The sequence below is a fragment of the Misgurnus anguillicaudatus genome, chromosome 17 (assembly GCF_027580225.2).
Source record: "Misgurnus anguillicaudatus chromosome 17, ASM2758022v2, whole genome shotgun sequence".
In the NCBI taxonomy this organism is placed as follows: domain Eukaryota; kingdom Metazoa; phylum Chordata; class Actinopteri; order Cypriniformes; family Cobitidae; genus Misgurnus; species Misgurnus anguillicaudatus.
In genome coordinates, this window is record NC_073353.2 from 15,833,912 (window position 1) to 15,853,791 (window position 19,880).

At 36.7% G+C, this 19,880-nt stretch overlaps 4 protein-coding genes and 1 non-coding gene across 8 annotated transcripts; 2 read left to right on the forward strand and 3 right to left on the reverse strand.

The window, feature by feature from the left end:
* Nucleotides 1-128: 128 nt before the first annotated feature.
* On the reverse strand, nt 129-2,791 carry hce2l1 (high choriolytic enzyme 2-like 1). The gene is made up of 9 exons (XM_055216488.2): nt 2,732-2,791; nt 2,599-2,650; nt 2,464-2,523; nt 2,242-2,391; nt 2,032-2,149; nt 1,615-1,793; nt 1,449-1,530; nt 594-718; nt 129-502 (listed from the first exon to the last, which is right to left on the reverse strand). Exons 1-9 carry the CDS (start codon nt 2,789-2,791, stop codon nt 489-491), a joined length of 840 nt encoding a protein of 279 aa, XP_055072463.1. The 3' UTR covers nt 129-488.
* Nucleotides 2,792-4,671: 1,880 nt separating this feature from the next.
* Nucleotides 4,672-6,844, reverse strand: hce2l2 (high choriolytic enzyme 2-like 2). The gene is made up of 8 exons (XM_055216487.2): nt 6,486-6,844; nt 6,342-6,393; nt 6,165-6,227; nt 5,927-6,076; nt 5,663-5,780; nt 5,396-5,574; nt 5,232-5,313; nt 4,672-5,148 (listed from the first exon to the last, which is right to left on the reverse strand). The coding sequence occupies exons 1-8, from the start codon at nt 6,561-6,563 to the stop codon at nt 5,013-5,015; spliced, it is 858 nt and encodes a 285-aa protein (XP_055072462.2). The 5' UTR covers nt 6,564-6,844; the 3' UTR covers nt 4,672-5,012.
* trnak-uuu (transfer RNA lysine (anticodon UUU)) lies at nt 6,762-6,834 on the reverse strand. The gene has a single exon. It is a non-coding gene; the product is annotated as a tRNA-Lys (tRNA).
* A 1,253-nt stretch (nt 6,845-8,097) lies between the features above and the next one.
* Nucleotides 8,098-9,875, forward strand: LOC129452070 (uncharacterized). Of its 3 annotated transcripts, XM_055215744.2 has the most exons (6): nt 8,098-8,199; nt 8,289-8,392; nt 8,471-8,559; nt 8,986-9,123; nt 9,456-9,604; nt 9,693-9,875. In XM_055215744.2, exons 2-6 carry the CDS (start codon nt 8,309-8,311, stop codon nt 9,782-9,784), a joined length of 552 nt encoding a protein of 183 aa, XP_055071719.2. In that variant the 5' UTR covers nt 8,098-8,199; nt 8,289-8,308; the 3' UTR covers nt 9,785-9,875. The 3 variants fall into 3 exon arrangements, with proteins under 3 accessions (XP_055071719.2, XP_055071718.2, XP_055071720.2); XM_055215743.2 differs by lacking the exon at nt 8,098-8,199 and having other exon boundaries at nt 8,206-8,392; XM_055215745.2 differs by lacking the exon at nt 8,098-8,199 and having other exon boundaries at nt 8,206-8,392; nt 9,456-9,592; nt 9,690-9,875.
* A 1,280-nt stretch (nt 9,876-11,155) lies between these two features.
* ankzf1 (ankyrin repeat and zinc finger peptidyl tRNA hydrolase 1) lies at nt 11,156-18,498 on the forward strand. Of its 2 annotated transcripts, none has more exons than XM_073855046.1 (16): nt 11,156-11,282; nt 11,429-11,615; nt 11,707-11,795; nt 12,135-12,237; nt 12,325-12,521; nt 14,405-14,511; nt 14,597-14,750; nt 14,879-15,095; nt 15,169-15,279; nt 15,366-15,518; nt 15,601-15,742; nt 15,880-16,173; nt 16,275-16,386; nt 17,425-17,592; nt 17,675-17,745; nt 18,165-18,498. In XM_073855046.1, the coding sequence occupies exons 2-16, from the start codon at nt 11,459-11,461 to the stop codon at nt 18,286-18,288; spliced, it is 2,199 nt and encodes a 732-aa protein (XP_073711147.1). In that variant the 5' UTR covers nt 11,156-11,282; nt 11,429-11,458; the 3' UTR covers nt 18,289-18,498. The 2 variants fall into 2 exon arrangements, with proteins under 2 accessions (XP_073711147.1, XP_073711148.1); XM_073855047.1 differs by having other exon boundaries at nt 15,375-15,518.
* The last annotated feature ends 1,382 nt before the right edge of the window (nt 18,499-19,880 follow it).

The following is a 19,880-nucleotide window of genomic DNA, read 5'->3' on the forward strand; positions in this document are numbered from 1 at the left end:
CCACACACACTCAAAAACTCCACCCAGACAGTTAAAGAGTTAATATGACACTTATATGCATTAAATGTCACATTCAGTTATGACACAATGTGCATTTTTATTGCAATATAACAAAAAGAATATCTGAGTGATTTGTGATGTGTTTTATTGTGATTCTGTTCACCACTGAAAGTTTTAATTTTTTTCAAATAAATCACCTGTCTTTTTTCAGAACAAATGCTTTTAAGAGCACCCACATTCATCAGCCATCATACTCACATTTGTGACCCAGTCCATGAAAACCCTAAAAAGTCATGTTTTTTTCATTTACTGTTTGCTTCATAAAAACATACTTTAAATAACATTCTGTGAAAAATAACCTTGATTTAGGTAATATTGACTAAGGACATGTCAAATAATAAAATCAGTAATCAAAATCTCAATGCATCATAATGTGATAAAAGCAGTCTCTGGATTATGGTTATTCCATTCAATGTCTTTTCACAAATTTACACCAAGCCACCTAGTGGACAAAAAAAGGGATGATATCAGTCACAGTCAGAAAGCTAAATTAAGCTAAATTGAATGTTACTTAGACTAAAATGTATTCCTACCACAGTTATACAGGACATTTATTTTATGAATGTCCAGAGGACTTGGTCCGTCTCGCTGGCCAATAGGAATGTAAGGGTCTGGTTTAGGGATGATGGTGGGTCCCCCATCCTCTGAGAATGCATACCTGTGTGTACATTTATTTCAGAGATAATGTAAATAAATAACTACAAAAACTTTGCTTCCTTAAATTTTTAGTTAAAGGAACAGAATGTAGGATTGTGGCCAAAACTGGTATTGTAATCACAAAACTTGTGGCTAAAACTGGTACTGCAATCACACAATTGGTGGCCAATACACAACGTGACAACATAAACATCAGTTGAGGGCTGCAACTCCACTTTTTAAATGGCAATATCCTGGCCGGACCACTGTTGTCAGTGATACAAGTATTTGAAATGAAAATGATTTCTTAATGTCTAGTGACATATCAGGGCCATTTTATGATTAATTGATATAAATTTCTTACAAACTGTTCCTTTAAATCAAAGCCAATGTTAGAGTCAGTAGTTACTGGTTCTCAGAAAAAAAGATACAAGAGAAGGTACAAATTTTGTACCTAAAAGGTGCATATTGGTACCTCAAAGGTATATATTAGGACCTTTTTAAAAGGTGCCGTCCCATTGACAACTTTTGTACTTTTTTCTGAGGGTGTAACTTAAATTTGAACCAGTTTGAATCTGATCCCTGATAAATCACTTTGTAATTCTTAATACTCATAGAAATAAATGTTAAAAGTAAAATCGATCAGAGGAAATAGGTTGCTATAGCAAGATCATTTACTACAATTCAGACTAGTTAAATGCATAACAAATAAAACAGTTACAAAAGTTAAAAGCATGCATATAGTTACTTACCTCCCATAGTGCATAACAGAGCTGTAGTCATATAAAGTATTGAGGTTATTGGTCTCATACTTCCTAAAATTGTGCCTTTGATCTATACAAAAATCATGTAAAAAACATCATCGTCTTTCTGAAAGCATTGACTCCAATAAATAATTTGGGGATTACACAAACTTACTCTCTATAATGTTTTCCCACAGGATGGTGACGTAGCGGTCACGATCGGAGCGGGACTGCTCGTGTACAAATCCCAGAGCGTGCATTAGCTCATGGGACGCCACCCCTGACCACATACAGCCTGGAGACTGCAAAGACAAAATCTGACTCCCTCCTATCATTCCCAGATATGACCAGCAGCTAAGGGAATGACAGGATTGAAGATAACATTTAAATTAGATGACTGGCACTTATTTCTAAAAAAAGCCAATTATCATCATAAATATCCTCTGTGAGTCTTATACAGTTATGTTCAGATGCTACGAGGAACTATTAGTTGATAAAGTTAATCATTTTAGCTACTTTTTAAACATATAGGACATGATTACATAATACTTCTATAGAAAATGACATACATTTATGTCTGAAATGGACTCACCCAGATCTAGACTGGATGTTTAGGAAGTTTGCTTGATGTGTGCGAGGCACAAACTTCACACAGGTTTTAGAGGAAATGTCCAACATTCCAGTTTCTATAGTGATTCTATCCATATCATCTGTAAAAGAGGAGATTAAACTGAGCGTAGTGACAACGATACACCATTTAACATTAAAAGATACTCCATTGAAAGAAAGAAATATGACTCACCATAAAGATGTGAGATGATGTAAGGTACATACACAAAACCGTCAATAGATTTTGGCCAGAGGCAGGAATCTCCTGCTGCACATGTGATAGCCGATCTATGTGCACCTGAACTAAGTATGTCACCCTCTCTGAAGAAATCCCCTCTTGTCACTGGTGGAAGAAACACAAACTGTTTTACACTTATGGTCTAATTCTGTGTTAATCTCTGTTTATGTCACATACTTTTATTTGCTCTGAGAATCTTGTCCATTGCATTCATCTCCTCTGGCTCCACATATTGCTCTAGTGAGAAAATGTATGAGGGTACATAAGTGCAAATTCATTGCAACAATATTTACTGCATGCCAAAGTGTTTACCTGAATATCCCCTCTTTGACCTCAGCTTTGCTTGGTGAATTGCTGAGGAATTCTAATGTAAGACAATTCATTCATGAAATATCCATTTAACTGTGTTATAATTGTAACTGCAGTAATATTTAGCTGTTCTTACCTGCACAGGTAAAGCCCAGGACTTTAAAACCAAACCCACAAAAATACCCACACAGAGCATCTTGCTGGTGACCATATGAGTATATTCTGGTTTTCTGTGTGGACCCAACCAAGTTAGCATGTAAACAGAAGTAAAATATGGGCACCTGGTCCTAAAATATATACCCTCAGAGTACCACCCATCTTTACTCCAGGTTAGCAATGCACTGTGGGATTAGCGTGTCTTCCTATATCATTATTTGATATTAGTGTATTTCCTTAATAGAAGGCTTGGCAAGACAAAAAGCATTCATGTGGCTCTGTAGTGGCTTATTGTTAGCTCTGACTTTGCACTTTCAAGCATTTTCAAGATTGATCACTTGAAGACTTGCTGATTCTTGTGATGCCCTCACTAAACAACACACACACACATATATACTGTGCAAAAGTGCTACCATTAGATTTGTTGTTTTTGCAATGTTATAGTGATCATATAATTATTTCTCAGTCTCTTTATTAGAATACAACCAGAAAATACAGGAAATGTGTATGTAGTATTAAAAACAGTATAAAAGTATAAGCTGAAGTGTCAAGCATTTAGGGTAAACTCCCCTTTCACTTGAACAATAGCAGGCAACTGCAGAATCTCTTAAACGTAAATAAAATTAAATCCTAATTTCTAATTTTAATCTAATGACTTCAGGACTTCAGTCTCCTCAAAAAAGCTCAAGATGTGTCACACTAAATACTGACTGATGCCTGAAGAAGACATTTAGTCCTGAAAATGGTTTTGTTTTTAATTTTGTGTACATATTTCCTGTATTTTCGGTTTGTATCTTAAAAAAGAGGAAAAATATATATAGATGGACATTAAAACTTTGTTAAAACAACAAAGCTGGTGATGGTGGCAGACTTTTGCACTGTAGGCCTCTATCCAACATCTTGGGAGCCATTTATGCTGTACTCATAATAGTGAATACATAGTGCAAACAGGATTACCCCATCATTTTTCAAAGTAAATAACAGCTTATTTGGGTGTGTAATTCTTAGTGTTGTTGTCACCATACTTATTTATTAGCTTTGAGATCAGCTGATTTAGTAAAACAACACTTACTTTTAACATATACTTGTCTTCACTTTACTGATTTGATTGCATGCTATAACTTAGATGGTTTCATTGGACACACGCACGTTTTCAACGCGCCTAAACCAAAGTGAACTTCCGGTTTGTATTTATTTATCGGTCTGTCTGTCTAGTGGCTAAACTCATCTCTGAAACAAATACCTTGTCAAAAGAAAAATGTTTTGGTTTGCTAAAAACGAGCGGAGACGATATGCATGGATCACAAGGTTTGGCAGCCAGACAAGAATTCAAGGACCTGTAGCTAACATTGTATACATTAATTTTACACAGCATATTAGCTCATGTAATAGTTGATACTTGTAAGATATGATATATGAATGAAGGTTATTTACTTGTCATTCCCTTGTTTTCAGAAATAAACTAATGTAAAAGGACTCTTTTGTTAATGATTCTATGTGAAAGTCTACCGGAAGTTGCGTTTAAAGCAACAATATGTCGTTTTTTACCTTTAAATAATTTCTCTAAAATTATTTCAGTGATAGAACAACTTTTAACTGGACAAATTGCACTGTTGCTGCAACCTGAGCAGCCTCCTAGCTGCTACAAGCACATTCTGAAAGTGGCGTTGGAGGGTAGGAAACACAGCCCCGCCCCTCCCCCTGCCTGCAGAAGAGTGTCTGATACCACGCACTGTTGCGCTTTTCAACCACATGGGGGAGCTGTAAGTCATTTTTACATGGAAACTACATAGTGTTGCTTTAATCCATAAAAGCCGTTTATGTTGTTGCTGCTGAAACCATCTTTTCATTTATTATAACTTTAAAAAAAAACCGTAAAGACTTTATTCCATTCAAATGACAGATCAACAAAGACAAATATATTTATGAATAAAGTTTATTATTGTGTGCTATTTATATAAAGTGCTGAGATCATCTACTTAATAAGCAACAAAAATAACAGTAAAATAAAAAAATTAAACATTATAGGTTACAAAAAATCATATACTTAATTATTGTTTTCCTCAATAAAAGTGGCTTCGCCTTGATTAAAAGCATCTGCTAAAATGCCTATCTTTAAATTACTTAATATTATATGTCATGACATCAATTAACATTTTGAAAGAGGTACATGATTAAAAGTGTTAATGATTTTAGATGAGTTTTATAATATTTTTATTGATTTTAGCCCTGTGATGGTTTATTCGTTTTGTACATGGATTTTATTCCATATCACAATTATACATATTATTGATCTTCATTATATCCAAGTCACTGGGTCCTGATCTCTGTCCAATCTTCACATTCCGGTTCCGTTTGGGTAAAATTGTAGGACCACCATCTTCAGAGTAGGCATACCTGAAATTATACAACATGCATCAACACAATTGTCATTTCTTTTCCCATTCAACTTCTGTTATATATATTAAACATTTCCGTACATTCCAAAGTGCATGATAGAGCCGAAGTCATAGGGGGTGTCCAAGTTGTTTGTTTTGAACTTTTCAAAATTCCTCATCCTGTCTATAATCATAAACAGAAGAATTAATAATAGCACAAACAAAACTACTTTATGAAAATACCAATAATAGAATTTTTACTTTACCTTTCCATATATTGGACCACACGATGGTGACATAGTTGTCCCGATCGCCCCGTGACTGTTCATGCACAAAACCCAGGGCATGCATTAACTCATGTGAAGTGACCCCAGGTATAGTGCACCCTGGTGACTGTAGTGAAAGTGTTTGTCTGCCACCCCGTGCGCCCAGATATGACCAGCATCTGCATATCAATCATCCACCACCAGTTCTTGTTATACACATATACACAAAACTATTTTTTTCCTTAAAAAAAAAACATGGGGTTATACCCTGATTTGGGCTGAATATCCAGGTAGTCATGCTGGTGTGTTCTGGACACAAAGCGCACACAGGTGTCATGTTCAATCTGCCCCATGCCTCTCTTAATGTTTTGTATGTCCACATCACCTTTGCACAAAGCAAAGCATTACAAGCTATAAACATGGTTTTCGTATAGCTCAATAGTTGTAGTAATGGATAGATCATACAGTAGGTTTAATTCAACAAAATTGAATTTAGTTTTTTGTGAAAGAAATGATACAGTGTCTGCTTACTGTACTCAGTAGAAAGTGTGTAGGCAATGTACACACGACCATCAACAGATTTGTTCCACAGGCAACTCCTGGCAAAACAGCTCCTCTGACTCCTACCAGAGACAGCTATATCTCCCTCTCTGAGACTAGTACCGTCCACAGAATAGACACCTGCAACAGGAAGGTAATGATATTTGAACACAAGGGAAAACATTTCATAGGACTGACAAAAATACATGTCAGAAGTATGCAGCCTTACCTTCATAGTCATTTACATCTATAATGTTGTCCATGGCAGTTTTATCATTTTCCTCAATGTCATCTGGGAAGAGATAAAACATTTGACACATGTTCTGTTTTTATTGTGCATTTACATTAAAAAAAATAAAAGTAGTACAAATGTTTCATATGTGTAAATGAATGTAGTATACTTTACCTGAGTAGCTTCTCCTACCTCTGCTTGCTTCAATGTATGAAGAAGAGGAATTCTACCAACCAGAGATTAAAAAATATGTGATTTGATTAATACAAATTAAATGTACATTATATGCATTTCTCATGTATAAGAAGATAATGTTACCTGAACAGGTAAGGAAAAGCATGGTCCTGCTAGGGCCAAGAGGATGATAACCAATGAGTGTTGCATGACTGCAGACATTTGCAGTCTTGGTTTCTGGTGTCTGCCTTTTAAGCGCTCTTCAGTGTCTTCCTGTTACATCATGTCTACTATACACAGCCAAATATTTGTAATTACTATAACCGTGTTTTATTTTCATGTGCTCTTACACATACATAACTACCGTTTTCATTTCATAATTGGGTGTTTTGAATCGTTCACGTTTACTTAAAACACGGCCGCCCGAACAGGGACTTGAACCCTGGACCCTCAGATTAAAAGTCTGATGCTCTACCGACTGAGCTATCCGGGCTCTTATTTTGCTTATTTCAGGCGGAAGTAATGAAAATGTGAGAATATTTAAAATTGTGCAAATTATTTATGGAAAGATATTGAAGTTACAATTATTGCCTACGTTTGTATAGCTATATTGTATTTTTCGTATAGCTTTCACACATTTAACAGCGTTGTTTTATCAACACTGTCATGAATGCATGTAAAGTCCGATATTAAATGTGTTCTCAGTTTATAACAGCACATAAAAATGTGTAATTAACCACCCAGTCAAATTTAAATTAATTAAATAGTTGACAAGTAAATAAAATAAGTTTTATATAAATAAAATAAAATCTTGGCAGAATTCTCTGTTCTCAATCGATGAGGCGTGTCCGGTGTGGGCCCTGAAACCACGCCCACTCGCGGGAAAGCTGCCACTGCCGTTTCTCAATCCTGGGGAGGTCGCATAATCAGTGTTGCCAGGTTTGCGGTTTTTCCCTAATTGGGCTATTTTGAAAATACAGTTGCAGGAAAAATTTCGGAGCCGCGGGTTGCGGTTTTTTGGGCTAGTTTTATAATGTGCCGCGGCCGCGAAAATGTTTATCTGTAGACTTATATGAACGTTCTTTATTTTCCTAATGTTCATTGTATGATCTTTTCAAGTTAAATTAAAAAAAATGAAATACAGAGGTAGTATGTTAAAAGGGCAGAGTTCATACTTTGTCTCAAAATGGCACGGTTGGGTACACTAGTACTTCTTAAGATTAAGAAGATCTAAAAGTATATTTTTTGTATATTTAGAACAGAATAGCGTGTTAAAATAGAGCACTTTAAGTGCATTAAGAAAATTTTCATCTGGAAAGTACATTAAAAGTAATGTAAGAGTTTATTTTACAGCCTTTTGTTGTAATCCTGCAGTTTTCAACTGTGATTGGACAAATGTAAAAATTGGGGTAGTTTTCATTCCTTTTGAGCGGGTTTTAAGTTGTCATTGGGCTCGAAATTTTTCTTGGACCTGGCAACCCTGCGCATAATGGTTTATTTAAGTTAACTGAGCATTGTATTTGCAAGTCATAAGCATACTACAACAATTTATGATCAACTAAAAATAATAATCAACTTTATTATAGTTAATATTCTAAAATAAAACAGCCTGATGATGACGCATGCAGGCTGGAAATGCGACCTCCAGAGGCTGCAGCTTTCTGATTGAGAAACAGCCGCAGTCTGGCTAAACTTTCAAAAATTGCGTTACCGTTTTAGTCACGCCCTAAATCATCCTGAACAGATATGTGGACACGTGTGTCTTTAAATTAATAATTTATATATTTTTAATGAGCTGATGAGTAATCACGCGCGTGTGTTTATCAGCGATATTTCGCAAGTGGCTCATCAATTGAGGGCATACATGTATCGATTTCAGGGACTTTTTTGCTGTTTATCTCGAGGCATTTGTAGCAGGAACTGAAGTATTGTGTTTCATTCATCCAGCAGTTAAACATCTTTTTACTATGTGCGAGAAAGCTTTCTCCCCCTTTGTAACGAGCACCCCACAAAACACTGTAATCACTTTTGAAAACGACCAAGAAATACAGGTGAGTCTCTCGCGGTCCACGTGTATGGTTACGATCAGCTGATTTCATCTCACACGTGCTTGACTTGTTCTGTGTCAGGATTTGTTGCAACAACTCAAGGACGCAAAAACCGAATTTCAGCGTACTCAAGATGAGTTGGAGCAAGTGAATAAAGATGTAAACACATGGTAAATAATTTTATGTACCCGAAGATTTAGCATATTTATTATTTGTGAGCAAACCATAGTTGGGAAATGATGACATGATGATGTTTTATCTCAACTGTGAATTGATCAAAGTTTAGCCAAACACATTATGGGGAGGTTTCCCGGACCAGGATTAGCTTAATCCAGGACTAGGCCTTAGTTTAATTAGGAAATATAACTAGTTTTAACAAACATGTCTTACTAAAACATTACCTGTGTGCGTTTTGAGGTAAAACAAAGGGCACTGGTGTATTTTTTAGATATGTAAGTGCAAGTTGTTTTCAGTTTGGAAAGCTCTTAAAAGTGTTTAAGTCTAGGACTAGTCTAATCCCTGTCCGGGAAACCGCCCCCAAGTGAACTATACATGATGCAGCAGTAATTGAATCAGCTGCATGAATGTAACTTCAGCAGAGAGGAGATGGACCGGAGGATGATCATGATGGTTCAGATGGATGAAGGCCTGTGGAATTCACTGCTTGAACTTGATTCTGTCATGCTGGAGAGAAAAAGTCTAGAAAACCAGTTACAAGAATTAACTTTGTCTAGGTATGACCACCTAACACAACATGTACTCAATTCAAACTCTTACCATTTTTAAAAAGATTTTCATAGATCCACATACATTTCAAAATGAGAGACCGATTTAGTTTTAATTCAGTTTAAAAACATGAAATTAGCTCAGTTGGTAGAGCATTGTGTTAGCAGCACAGAGGTTTAATTCCAAGGGAGGAGAAGACAGGCAAACTGATAAAAATGCAATGTTAAGTAGCTTTGAAAAAAAAGCATCTACCAAGAGTGGCACACATAAATAAAAATATAAATGTAACATGTAAATGTAAAATGAAATTCACAGATTCTTCAAAGCTATTTTGTTTCAGTACTATAGAGTCACAGCAAGCTCTTCTGAGCGGTTTGCAGGAAGAAAAAAGCAGCCTGATGGAGCAGGAGCATAACTTACAGCTCAGATGTGAGCAGCTAAGGAAAGCATTAGAAGGACCTTCTTCAAACATTGAGAAAGATACCTCATGTATGTCATCATAACATCAATTTAGACAGAATATTGTAAAGTTCAACTGGACATATCATAATGTTAACTAATTTGTCTCAATTTTAAGTTTCACAGAGTGAAAATCCAACGAAACCAGACTCATCCAGTCAGAGCAAGTCCACTGTAAAACCAGTGAGAAAAAGAGGAGGACGAAAGTGAAGATACTCATAATCCAATATGACAAAATAATGAAACTGGATTTTTTTTACTTTGTAAATTAAGTTCCAATAAAATTGTACATGTAAAAATGCCCTTGTGACCTTTGTGATGTCATCCGCCTGTCGGTTCTTGCAGCGCCAAATTAGGTCGAACAGCCTACACTCCAAAAAATTACTTGCTTAGTATTTATGTCTTGTTTTTAGTACAAATATCTAAAAATTCTAGTCTAGTTTTGGACAAAATACATAAAATTTAAGTGAATTTGTGATTAAAATAAGCAAAATAATCTGCCAATGGGGTGAGAATTTTTTCTTAAATTAAGTGTTTAAGAAAAAAAGTAAATTTATTTCAAGTTTTTTTTACCCCATTGGCGGATTTTTTTTGCTTGTTTTAAGCACAAATTCACTTCAGTGTATAAAAACTAAACTTATTTTTTTAGGTCATTTTGCTCATAAAGAAAATGCATCTTTATTTAAGAATTTGTAGACATTTGTACTAAAAACAAGACAAAAGTCATTTTTTTGCAGTGTAGTATGTGCAGTATGTATACATTCTGGACATACTATCCTCCATGTTTATATTGTCATGTGACCTGTATTTTTGTTAACCTATGATTATATTCAGATCGTTAAAAAGGTGTAATTTTATAATGTATTTTTATATTTAATTTGGTGGCTTTCAGATCCCTTGGCCTCATGGGATAGAAAAGTATCCATGCGTACTGAGAAATCTTGAAGCATTACACCATCTGGGTATTTCATGCATACTGTTTTTGCACACAGCGGTTTCAGACAAATTACTTATTTTACAAACTGTTCAGTTCAGAGAAACCACTCATTTCACATACTGACTCTTTCAGATGCGTATATTGATTATTCTCCAAAGCAAAGTTTCATTTGAGTGGAACTTCTTTCCCTGCTGAAAAAAACAATAAAACCATTACAGAAAATTCTAATGGCTTTATTGGGAATTTTATTGGTTCTAATGGAATATTGCCCAAAACACACAGTGTAGTGGTTTTAATGGTAAAAGCAAATGGTTCCTATTGGGATTAATGGAAGGCATTAGAATTTTCTGTAATGGTTTTATTGTTTTTTAAAGCAGGGTTATACCTGTATTTGGTTATACTTATATGTAAATGTGGTTTATAAAAGTTTCAGTACACCAACATATATAATTCAGTGGCTAGATGAGCCATTTAAATCACTATTAATTTGTATAGCCTATAAATACATTTATATAAAATACATATTTTATATAAATGTATGTATATTTATTATTTATAATGTAAAAATATTGAAATATTATACAGAAATAATTATTGATGCATTGTGATATGAAAATGTGAACTTTTACGCTGTACGTTCTTTTTGACACGTGGCGGCCACCGTTGAACATGATCACGTGTGTAATCTGATACAACGTTCAACACTGGATTGAAAATATGAAAACCTGATAAAAACTAACACTGTGAAAGCTCGATGCCACTACCAACAAGGTAAATCAATATTACCCATTGGTTAGTTGTCTGAATTTGAGATACTAGCGTTATTTAGCATTTTCATGTGCTGAATAAGACTTTGCTTTTTGCTAGGAAAGCAGCTGTCAGATTGAGAGTACTTTATATTTTCCTCGTTTATTCAGGTAATATTGGTGGTATGTGTTTGTTTAATCATGACATCACCGGAGTCGAGGTGTGTGTTTGGACTGTGTGTGGATCAGACTCTCACAGCCGGGCTCAGAGAGTGGTCGGGACCCGGACCGCTGGATCATCACGAACCTCTCCAGCCCTCATCTAACGTTAACGTTACTGCTGCTATATCCACTGAAGGTAAGAGTGTGACATCAGACATACCTGACATGACCATGTATGAATGAATGGTGCTCAAATGTTTATTTCAAACACTTTATAATCATCATAGATGGAAGTTCAAAAGCGACTGTTGGTGAAGTGTCGGACAGGATGTTCTGCTCGGCTTGTCAGTGTCCTTTCGAGAGTCGAGAAGAGCAAGTAAAATATTTATTTCTCTTTATTTCTCAGTAATTATAATCAATAAACAGAAAATTAGTCACATACATAAATCATTTTACTTACAGATTCCATTTAATTGTAAAGTGATCTCTAACACAAACGGTTTACTTTTGTTCTTGTGTAAAATGCTGGTATTTAGATATATATTAGTTTATTTTATTGTGTCTTAATGTTAAACACTCTGATGAAGTCTATAAAATATGCATAAAAAGTATAAAATATGTGATTCTTACTATTTTTCACTGAAAATGAATGAAACTGCAGCAGTATTTGAAATGCATGTACTTAATCACACAAAATAAAAACAAATTTTTTTAGATGGAGCACTACAAACTTGACTTGCATCGCTTTAACCTAAGACAACGTCTGGAAGGAAGATCAGCTGTCACAGTGGATGAGTTTGAAAAGAAAACTGGCACAGGTAGATTCATGTTTGCTCATATAACCTCACTGAGAAACTCTTTTGGACCTCATATCTTGTCTTATCTGCCTCTCTTCCTGTCAACAGGAGATATATCAAGCATTTCGGGTTCAGATTCCGATAGTGAAGAGGAGGAGCTTCTTGCAAATGATGTGACTCCTGAAGAAACAGACAATACTTTGGACACAAATCAATCCCTTTGTCGACTGTCTACTAAAGTCGCTTTTCAAAACATCCAGGGACAATACCTGACAATGTATCGCTGTGTTTTGCAAAGCAAGAGAGTAAGTAAATCGATCCATCAATTAGTCTGCTCCTTAAAGGACTGTAAATTGGGGTCGGGGCGAGAAGCGCCGCGTCGTACTAGGTATCTAAAAATCAAACACATTATTTTCTATGATGGTGTCCTCTGTGACTCAGATCCCTGCCGCGCCACTCAAACATTAAGTTTAACATTAAGTAACATTATATTTGTCCCAAATCGTTGACAATTAATATAGGCTGCTAACGCATATTTTGAATCTTGAATTAGATTCTGCCTGATTAAAGGAATAGTCTACTCATTTTCAATATTAAAATATGTTATTACCTTAACTAAGAATTGTTGATACATCCCTCTATCATCTGTGTGCGTGCACGTAAGCGTTGGAGCGCACTGCGACGCTTCGATAGCATTTAGCTTAGCCCCATTCATTCAATGGTACCAATCAGAGATAAAGTTATAAGTGACCAAACACATCAACGTTTTTCCTATTTAAGACGAGTAGTTATACGAACAAGTTTGGTGGTACAAAATAAAACGTAGAGCTTTTCTAAGCGGATTTAAAAGAGGAACTATATTTTATGGCGTAATAGCACTTTTCGACTCGGCGCAGTAACACCCTCCCTCTCCCATTATGAGAGGGAGAAGGGGAGCGGACTTTTCAGGCGAGTCGAAGTACTCCCAAAAGTGCTATTACGCCATAAAATATAGTTCCTCTTTTAAATCCGCTTAAATTACCTAGGAAACCAAAACATTAGTTATTTTCGACGAGGCATTTGTTCAAGAGATCAGTTTAGCAACTAGTCAGACCATTAAAAAAATGAAACAGAAAGTAAAGTTTGGATCCAGACGTGTATCACGTGCGTCCGATGAAACCGTCTATAGTTTGCACTTTGTCACTACGTTGCCTTAAGATGGGGACACACCTATGGATTTTTGCTCAGATTCTAAATGTAATTTGGTCATATCAACTAATCATCTTTTCCAGTTGTTCTCTGTCTTTGTTTATAGTTACAAGAAACAATCCTTAGAGGAATACGCAGACAGTTTGGTATTTTAGCTTGTTCGCCGTATCCCCCAGAGTTAGATGAGTCCACACATACCTTTTTCATCTCCGTGCGTCCTGTACCTCTGTCTGACGCACACACCTCAAGCCTGGCTTAAGCTTGGCGCAAAGACTTGAGGTGGATGGCTCCTGCTGGCGTTCTGCTTCCAGTGAGTGACAAAATGGCGCAGACATTTTCCTATTTATAGAGTGATTTGCTCGCAGCACCCAAAAATCCCCCTGGTGAGGAGCAGAGAGTTCGGTCAGTGTTGCGCTAATCACTTCGCCCAAGTAGCAGTGCTTCGCCTTCTGAGAATATAGTTTCCAGTATGTATACTGTTAAAAGATGGCTGTGTCTCTTATTACCTTGTTATTTGTTCACGATGTGACTATAAAAATCAAAACATATAAATGGGAGTATGTTGGTGTTGTTTTGTCACTTGTTGGGAGCGGTGTGCTGGCCGGAACCATTTACTTGCGTCTTTGTGCTAGGCTAGGCTAGCAGTGGGTGCGTCGGACGGAGTTACAGGATGCACGGAGGTGGGGGGGGTATGTATGGACTTGTCTAGCTCTGGGGGATGCGGTGGGTGAGAGAGAGTCCCAAGATGTCGGCGTGTTCTTTTAAGTGTGATGTGTCCAGTCCTAGAATGTTTTAGCGAGTCCTTAGGTGTGTCCCCAGCTCAGACGATGACGTGTTTGTCCTGTGGTGGCTACTGTAGCTTCACTATGGGTTTCGAAAGCGAGGGGTGATCTGTGGACTACACCGTTGGTTGTAATTCTAACTGCTAGATGGTGCTAAAAATCTTCACAGCAAAAATGAAAAAAGCCACATCTGAACTAATTCTTTTTGATGTTTATAGGACAGTGACGAAGACTTGGTTTCGTCTTTACTGAAAATATCACACAACACTATTTGGGTTATTCTGATGACTGGTGGTGGACACTTCGCTGGAGCAGTTTTTAAAGGGTATGTGCAAACTTTTACTAATTCCTTAACATGAAATACTTGTACTGTTGAATGTTTTTCCTGATCTCTTTTGTGTAATGCTCAGAAAAGAGATTCTGCAGCATAAGACGTTTCATCGATACACGGTGAGAGCAAAACGAGGAACTGCACAGGGACTGCGGGACTCTCAGAATCGCAGCCACACGCCTAAATCTGCAGGGGCTGCCCTTAGACGATACAATGAGGCTGCATTGGTGAAGGTATATGTACTGGTACTTCATAAAAATGTCTAAGAAGCGTTTGTTTGTTTTATATACTCAAAAAACATGATAAACAGCTTCAGGTTTGCACAGAAGTTAAGATCAAAATATATGCCTGTTTTAACCAGGATATTCATGATCTTCTGGAAAGCTGGGCTGGGTATTTAAAGGAGGCAAATGCCATTTTTCTACGAGCACCAAGTTATAACAAAACCATATTTGTTGGAGGTCGAGGAGCACCCATGGACAAAAAAGACCAGAGGGTTCGCGTACTTCCTTTCGCCACCCGCAGAGCCACATTTAGTGAAGTACGACGAGTCTTTGATCTGCTGTCGACTCTACATGTTCATGGTATGTTCAGATCTCAGTTACAGCTCTGTTTCATATCTGTCCTGTCTGTATTGAATGCCTGTTTGATTTCATGAAAAAGATGCTGACATCTCCAATATTCTCAGTCTATCGAAGAAAACCTGGAAGAAGAAAACCCCTAAACCTGTTAGTCAGACGATCCCTGAGCCGAACACAAATGGTGTGTCTGAACTCGTGAGTGATTATGATGCAAATGCTGTGTTTTTGAACATGCACTTACTTATTTGAGAACTGTTTTGTGGTCAGTGCCTGAAGAAGGTGGAGAGGACACAAGTTCAGATGAGGAAGACACAATAGTGTTGGAGACAGTGGAGATGACGCTGGGAACCCTTGACCTTAGAGAATATGAGATCCAGCCTAATAAGAAGAAAAGAAGGAAAAGGAAAGAGAAACGTGAAGGTAATTAGCATGTTTTGGTAGTTTTAAGGGATGTAAGGTTTAATATTAATAATCACAACCTTGTATTTGCTTGTCTTTCAAGCTTCTGGCAACAGAGAGCTAACTGAAAAAATTGCAGATGCTGAAAATGTAAAAGAAGCTGAAGCTGAAGTTGAAGGTGACTTTAAAGAGACGCATGGGAGGTCAAAGAGGAAACCCAAAAGCAAAAAACGGCAGCCTGAAGAAGATGAACGACGATATATCGTTAGGCTCAAAATTAGGCACATACCTTGTTTTTCCTTCAAAAGCTAAATAAAACTTGTTTAAATAATAATTAATATGACCTTGAATCTTACTCCTCATAATATGTCCTTATCTTTTCAGATGAAGTGGACGACTCGTGGGAATACAGTTTGAGGGACACTATCTACACCGCATGTAAAACAGGGGACGTCCAGACCTTGCGTACGCTCCTTCAACTGCCAGAGGACAAGAAATCGGAGGAAACGGAGGGAAACGTTCAAGAGAAGTCTACCTCAGACACCCCTAATGTTTCATGTCTTCTTAACAAGCCCATAGACTTGGCAGGTTTCACTTTACTGCACGTGGCATCAGCAGCCGGACAGAAATCTGTCATTAGACTGTTATTGGATTCGGGGAGTGATCCAGCAAACAAGTATGCACACTGAAATTGCTACCATGAAAACATACAGCATAAATACATGTTTTCATGCGGCCAGATGGATCATTTGATCCTAACTAGTATGTATTTTTCAGGGATAAGAAAGGACAGACTCCATATTGCGTTGCTCCTGAGAAAGATACCAGAAACACGTTCAGAAAATACATGGCTGAACATCCTCACAAATATGACTACACTAAAGCACAGGTAGCCAAATTTAGTTTTTTAGTTTTTAACTTTTGCCTCTTTATCATCATCTCTGTTTGAATCATAAAATTGCAGGTTACTTAGAGGGACACTCCACTTTTTTTGAAAGTGTGCTGGTTTTCCAGCTTCCCTAGAGTTAAACATTTGATTTTTATAGTTTTGGAATCCATTCAGCCGATCAATAGGTCTGGGGGTACGTACCACTTTTAGCATAGCTTAGCATGGTTCATTGAATCTGATTAGACCATTAGCATCGCACTCAAAAATAACCAAAGAGTTTTCGATATTTTTCCTATTTAAAACTTGACTCTTCTGTAGTACTAAGACCGACAGAAAAGTCAAAGTTGCGATTTTCTAGGCCTATATGGCTAGGAACTATACTCTCATTCTGGCGTAATAATCAAGGACTTTGCTGTCGTAACATGGCTGCGGCAGACGCAATGATATTACACAGCGCCTGAAAATAGTCTCCTGCTATTGAAAGTAACCAAAGAAGATTTTTGGGCATCAAATTGCAAATTTAAATTTTCTGTCGGTCTTAGTACACAATGTAAGTACAGAAGAGTCAAGTTTTAAATAGAAAAATATCAAAACTCTGGTTATTTTTTAGCACGATGCTAATGGACTAATCAGATTCAGTAGATTATGCTAAGCTATGCTAAAAGTGCCAGCGCCAGACCCGGAGATCAGCTGAATGGATTCCAAAACTGTAAAAATCAAATGTTTATCTCCAGGGGAGCTGGAAAATTCGCATATATTTTTAAAAAGTGGAATGTCCCTTTAAAGGTACATTGTGGGGTTTTAGCGGCATAGTGGTGAGCATCATAGTTTGATTTCACTCATTGATTTCAATCTTCGCTATGGCCTTATTCAGTCAATATTAAATATATCAAGGTTATATTTTCACAGAAATGTCTTTACATTATGTAGGATGACTTTGTGTAGAAAACGGTAAATAACAAATTTGTCTTTAGCTGGGTTTTCACAGGCAGGGTCAAACATGTTCTGATTTCTCAAATGTGCTTGAATGTGTCTTAGATTCCTGGACCTCTTACTGAAGAAATTGAATCCAAAAAGGCCGAGAAAAAGAAAGCCCAAAAAGTAGCACGGAAACAGAGGGAGAAGGAGCAAAAAGAAGAGAAACTTAAGAAACAACAGGAGGAGGAGGAGAAGAGGAGATTTACAGCACTCAGTGACCGAGAGAAGGTAGTCACTCTTAATTTTGGTCAGTCTTGCTGTATTTCTGTATGATCTGTTGCCATTGGCTGATATTTGTGATGTCACGCAGCGAGCTCTGGCTGCAGAAAGGAGATTGGCTCAAAATATGGCTGCAACTGGAGAAAATCTCACCAACATCAGGTATGTTGTCTTTTCTAATCATTTCTGTCTGGAGAAATACTTCTGGGCAATTCCATGCAAATCCAACCTTATTAAAATAAAAAGTGAAGTTTTTACCCATACTGATATTTCAGATATGCATATTTTGTGGTTTAAATACCTTTGCAAAGTCTCTATTGAAGTTTTTAAATGTTCTCGTAGTTATGCAAATTTCAGAATTGTCACCTCCATAACAGAGAAGTGTCACAATATAGTAAACATGAGTATAGACATATTTTTCTGATGTATTGACTATCCTTATGATGTCTGGAAAAGTTTTGACTGCAAATGCCACATCCATAATGCTGGAATTGCCCTTCTGTCCTTTATGCAATTCATCTTGTTTTGAAAAATAAATAAGTTATTATTCTGCTTTGCTGAGAGATGTTTTTTTTTTTTAGGAGATGTTTTCAGTGTGGAGAGTCATTGCTAGGAAAGATTCCCTTTGAATATCTGGAATATTCTTTCTGCACACCACGGTGCGTCCAAGCTCACCGCAAAGCCAACGCTGCTGCCCGGCCCTGACCTCCTACAGTAGTGTCAACCTCGCACCATATCCCATCTTACATGATCTGCCAACTGAACTGCATATGATATGCATTTTATCAGTCTGACAGGTTGTGATCATCACTGTTTATGACATTGATGGCTGCTGGGAAATGCAGGATTGATGAATGATGAAAGGATTACTAAGCTTGATGAGAGTAAAGTGGATGAAAGATGAACTGGAGTAAATGGTGTGTGGACAAAGTCTGGTTCTTGTGATTTGCGTCATTCAGACCAACCACTGTGATGTTTTTAAGGTTCATCTATAGCAGTGTTTCTCAACCAGGGGGCCTCAAGAAGACCTACATTTTTCAGAATAAGACAAAACAAACATTTAAATAAGATAAAGCAACTAAAAATCTAAAATCTTGTAATATAAAATATGATATGTCTAGTTGTGCAAGCCCTAGTATATTATAGTTTTATTGGGTAGAAATTATGAGGGGGAGGAGTTTCATATTTTGTAGTGGTCAATGGGGGGCATTGAATTGAAAAAGGCTGAGAACGCCTGATCTATAGTGAGCTTGAAGCCTTTGATTTTGAAAATGTTAATTTATAGAAGTCGTCACAACAGAACAAAACTTGCATGTTAATGTGGTTTGTACTTTCACATGGTTTAGCAGCTGCTTTCTTTATGGACTGTACAAATACAGTATGATGTTTGGAACCTGTTTTAAAACATAACTCTTTTTGTCAATTATTGTTTCCAAACAAGCATGCGACAAAAGTAATGTAAAGTTGACAAAAGACAACCTTCCTAATTCGAAGGCTGGATTCTTTGAAAGACGCAGATTTTGAAGGCGAGGACTTGGAAAACAATTGTTTTACTCACCAGTTTACTAAACAGTGTATCAAATTAACCAATCTTAGAAATATACAAAAGCAAAAAGCAACATAGACACTTACACAGTATGGAAGAAATAATATGAATACAAATATAATTTATAATACTATAAAAGTGACAAGGAACTTTTCTGCAAAATACAGATTTATTTAAAGGTGACATAGAATGATTGAACGGAGTATTTATCCTTGTTCTGTGATGTGACATGTATACATTTTTTTTGTTTGTTTGGGTCTGTAATGCCTTAGAAGCTTCCTAAAAACCTCTCACAGAGAGCTCTATTAGGGTGGGGGATTTTAAACAAGTTGTTTTGCACCTATTTGGCTCCCCCTACTGGCTTAACTTGCAATCTCATTACTGATTGGCTGACTTTGCTGCCACTCAAAAAATGTAGCCAATTATTTTAAAGTGGAGGGGCAGTTAGATGCCTGTGATGTCATAAGCATCAGTTTTTCAGATTGGTCTGTTTTTTGGCTGACATTTCTAAAAGAGGAATTTCTATGAGACAGTTATTTAGCATGTTTAGCACTTTTTGTATGTTTGTCAATGTGGGTAGAATACCATTATTCAACAAAGACAAGGTAAAAATGTTTTTTCATTCTCTGTCCCCTTTATTTAACAACGCTTTTAAATGTTTATTTAAAAAAAATATCCAGCCATTATAGGCGTGCAATCAGTATGCAGGCTCAAGGAAAGAAGCAGGGTTGCCAGTTCTCCATTATAAAAC

Bases quoted from the DNA above. Each gene is read 5' to 3' on its own strand.
- hce2l1 (XM_055216488.2), bottom strand. From the start codon at position 2,791: ATGCTCTGTGTGGGTATTTTTGTGGGTTTGGTTTTAAAGTCCTGGGCT. The intron at 2,392-2,463 runs GTATGTGACATA...TTCTTCCACCAG, and splicing joins GATTCTCAGAGCAAATAAAA to TGACAAGAGGGGATTTCTTC. The intron at 719-1,448 runs GTAAGTAACTAT...ATGTACACACAG, and splicing joins TCTGTTATGCACTATGGGAG to GTATGCATTCTCAGAGGATG.
- hce2l2 (XM_055216487.2), bottom strand. From the start codon at position 6,563: ATGTCTGCAGTCATGCAACACTCATTGGTTATCATCCTCTTGGCCCTA. The intron at 6,077-6,164 runs GTAAGGCTGCAT...TTCCTGTTGCAG, and splicing joins AGATGTAAATGACTATGAAG to GTGTCTATTCTGTGGACGGT. The intron at 5,149-5,231 runs GTACGGAAATGT...GTATAATTTCAG, and splicing joins TCTATCATGCACTTTGGAAT to GTATGCCTACTCTGAAGATG.
- ankzf1 (XM_073855046.1), top strand. From the start codon at position 11,459: ATGACATCACCGGAGTCGAGGTGTGTGTTTGGACTGTGTGTGGATCAG. The intron at 14,751-14,878 runs GTATATGTACTG...TGTTTTAACCAG, and splicing joins ATGAGGCTGCATTGGTGAAG to GATATTCATGATCTTCTGGA. The intron at 15,280-15,365 runs GTGTGTCTGAAC...TTTTGTGGTCAG, and splicing joins CCCTGAGCCGAACACAAATG to TGCCTGAAGAAGGTGGAGAG.
- LOC129452070 (XM_055215744.2), top strand. From the start codon at position 8,309: ATGTGCGAGAAAGCTTTCTCCCCCTTTGTAACGAGCACCCCACAAAAC. The intron at 8,393-8,470 runs GTGAGTCTCTCG...GTTCTGTGTCAG, and splicing joins AAAACGACCAAGAAATACAG to GATTTGTTGCAACAACTCAA. The intron at 8,560-8,985 runs GTAAATAATTTT...ATGTAACTTCAG, and splicing joins AATAAAGATGTAAACACATG to CAGAGAGGAGATGGACCGGA.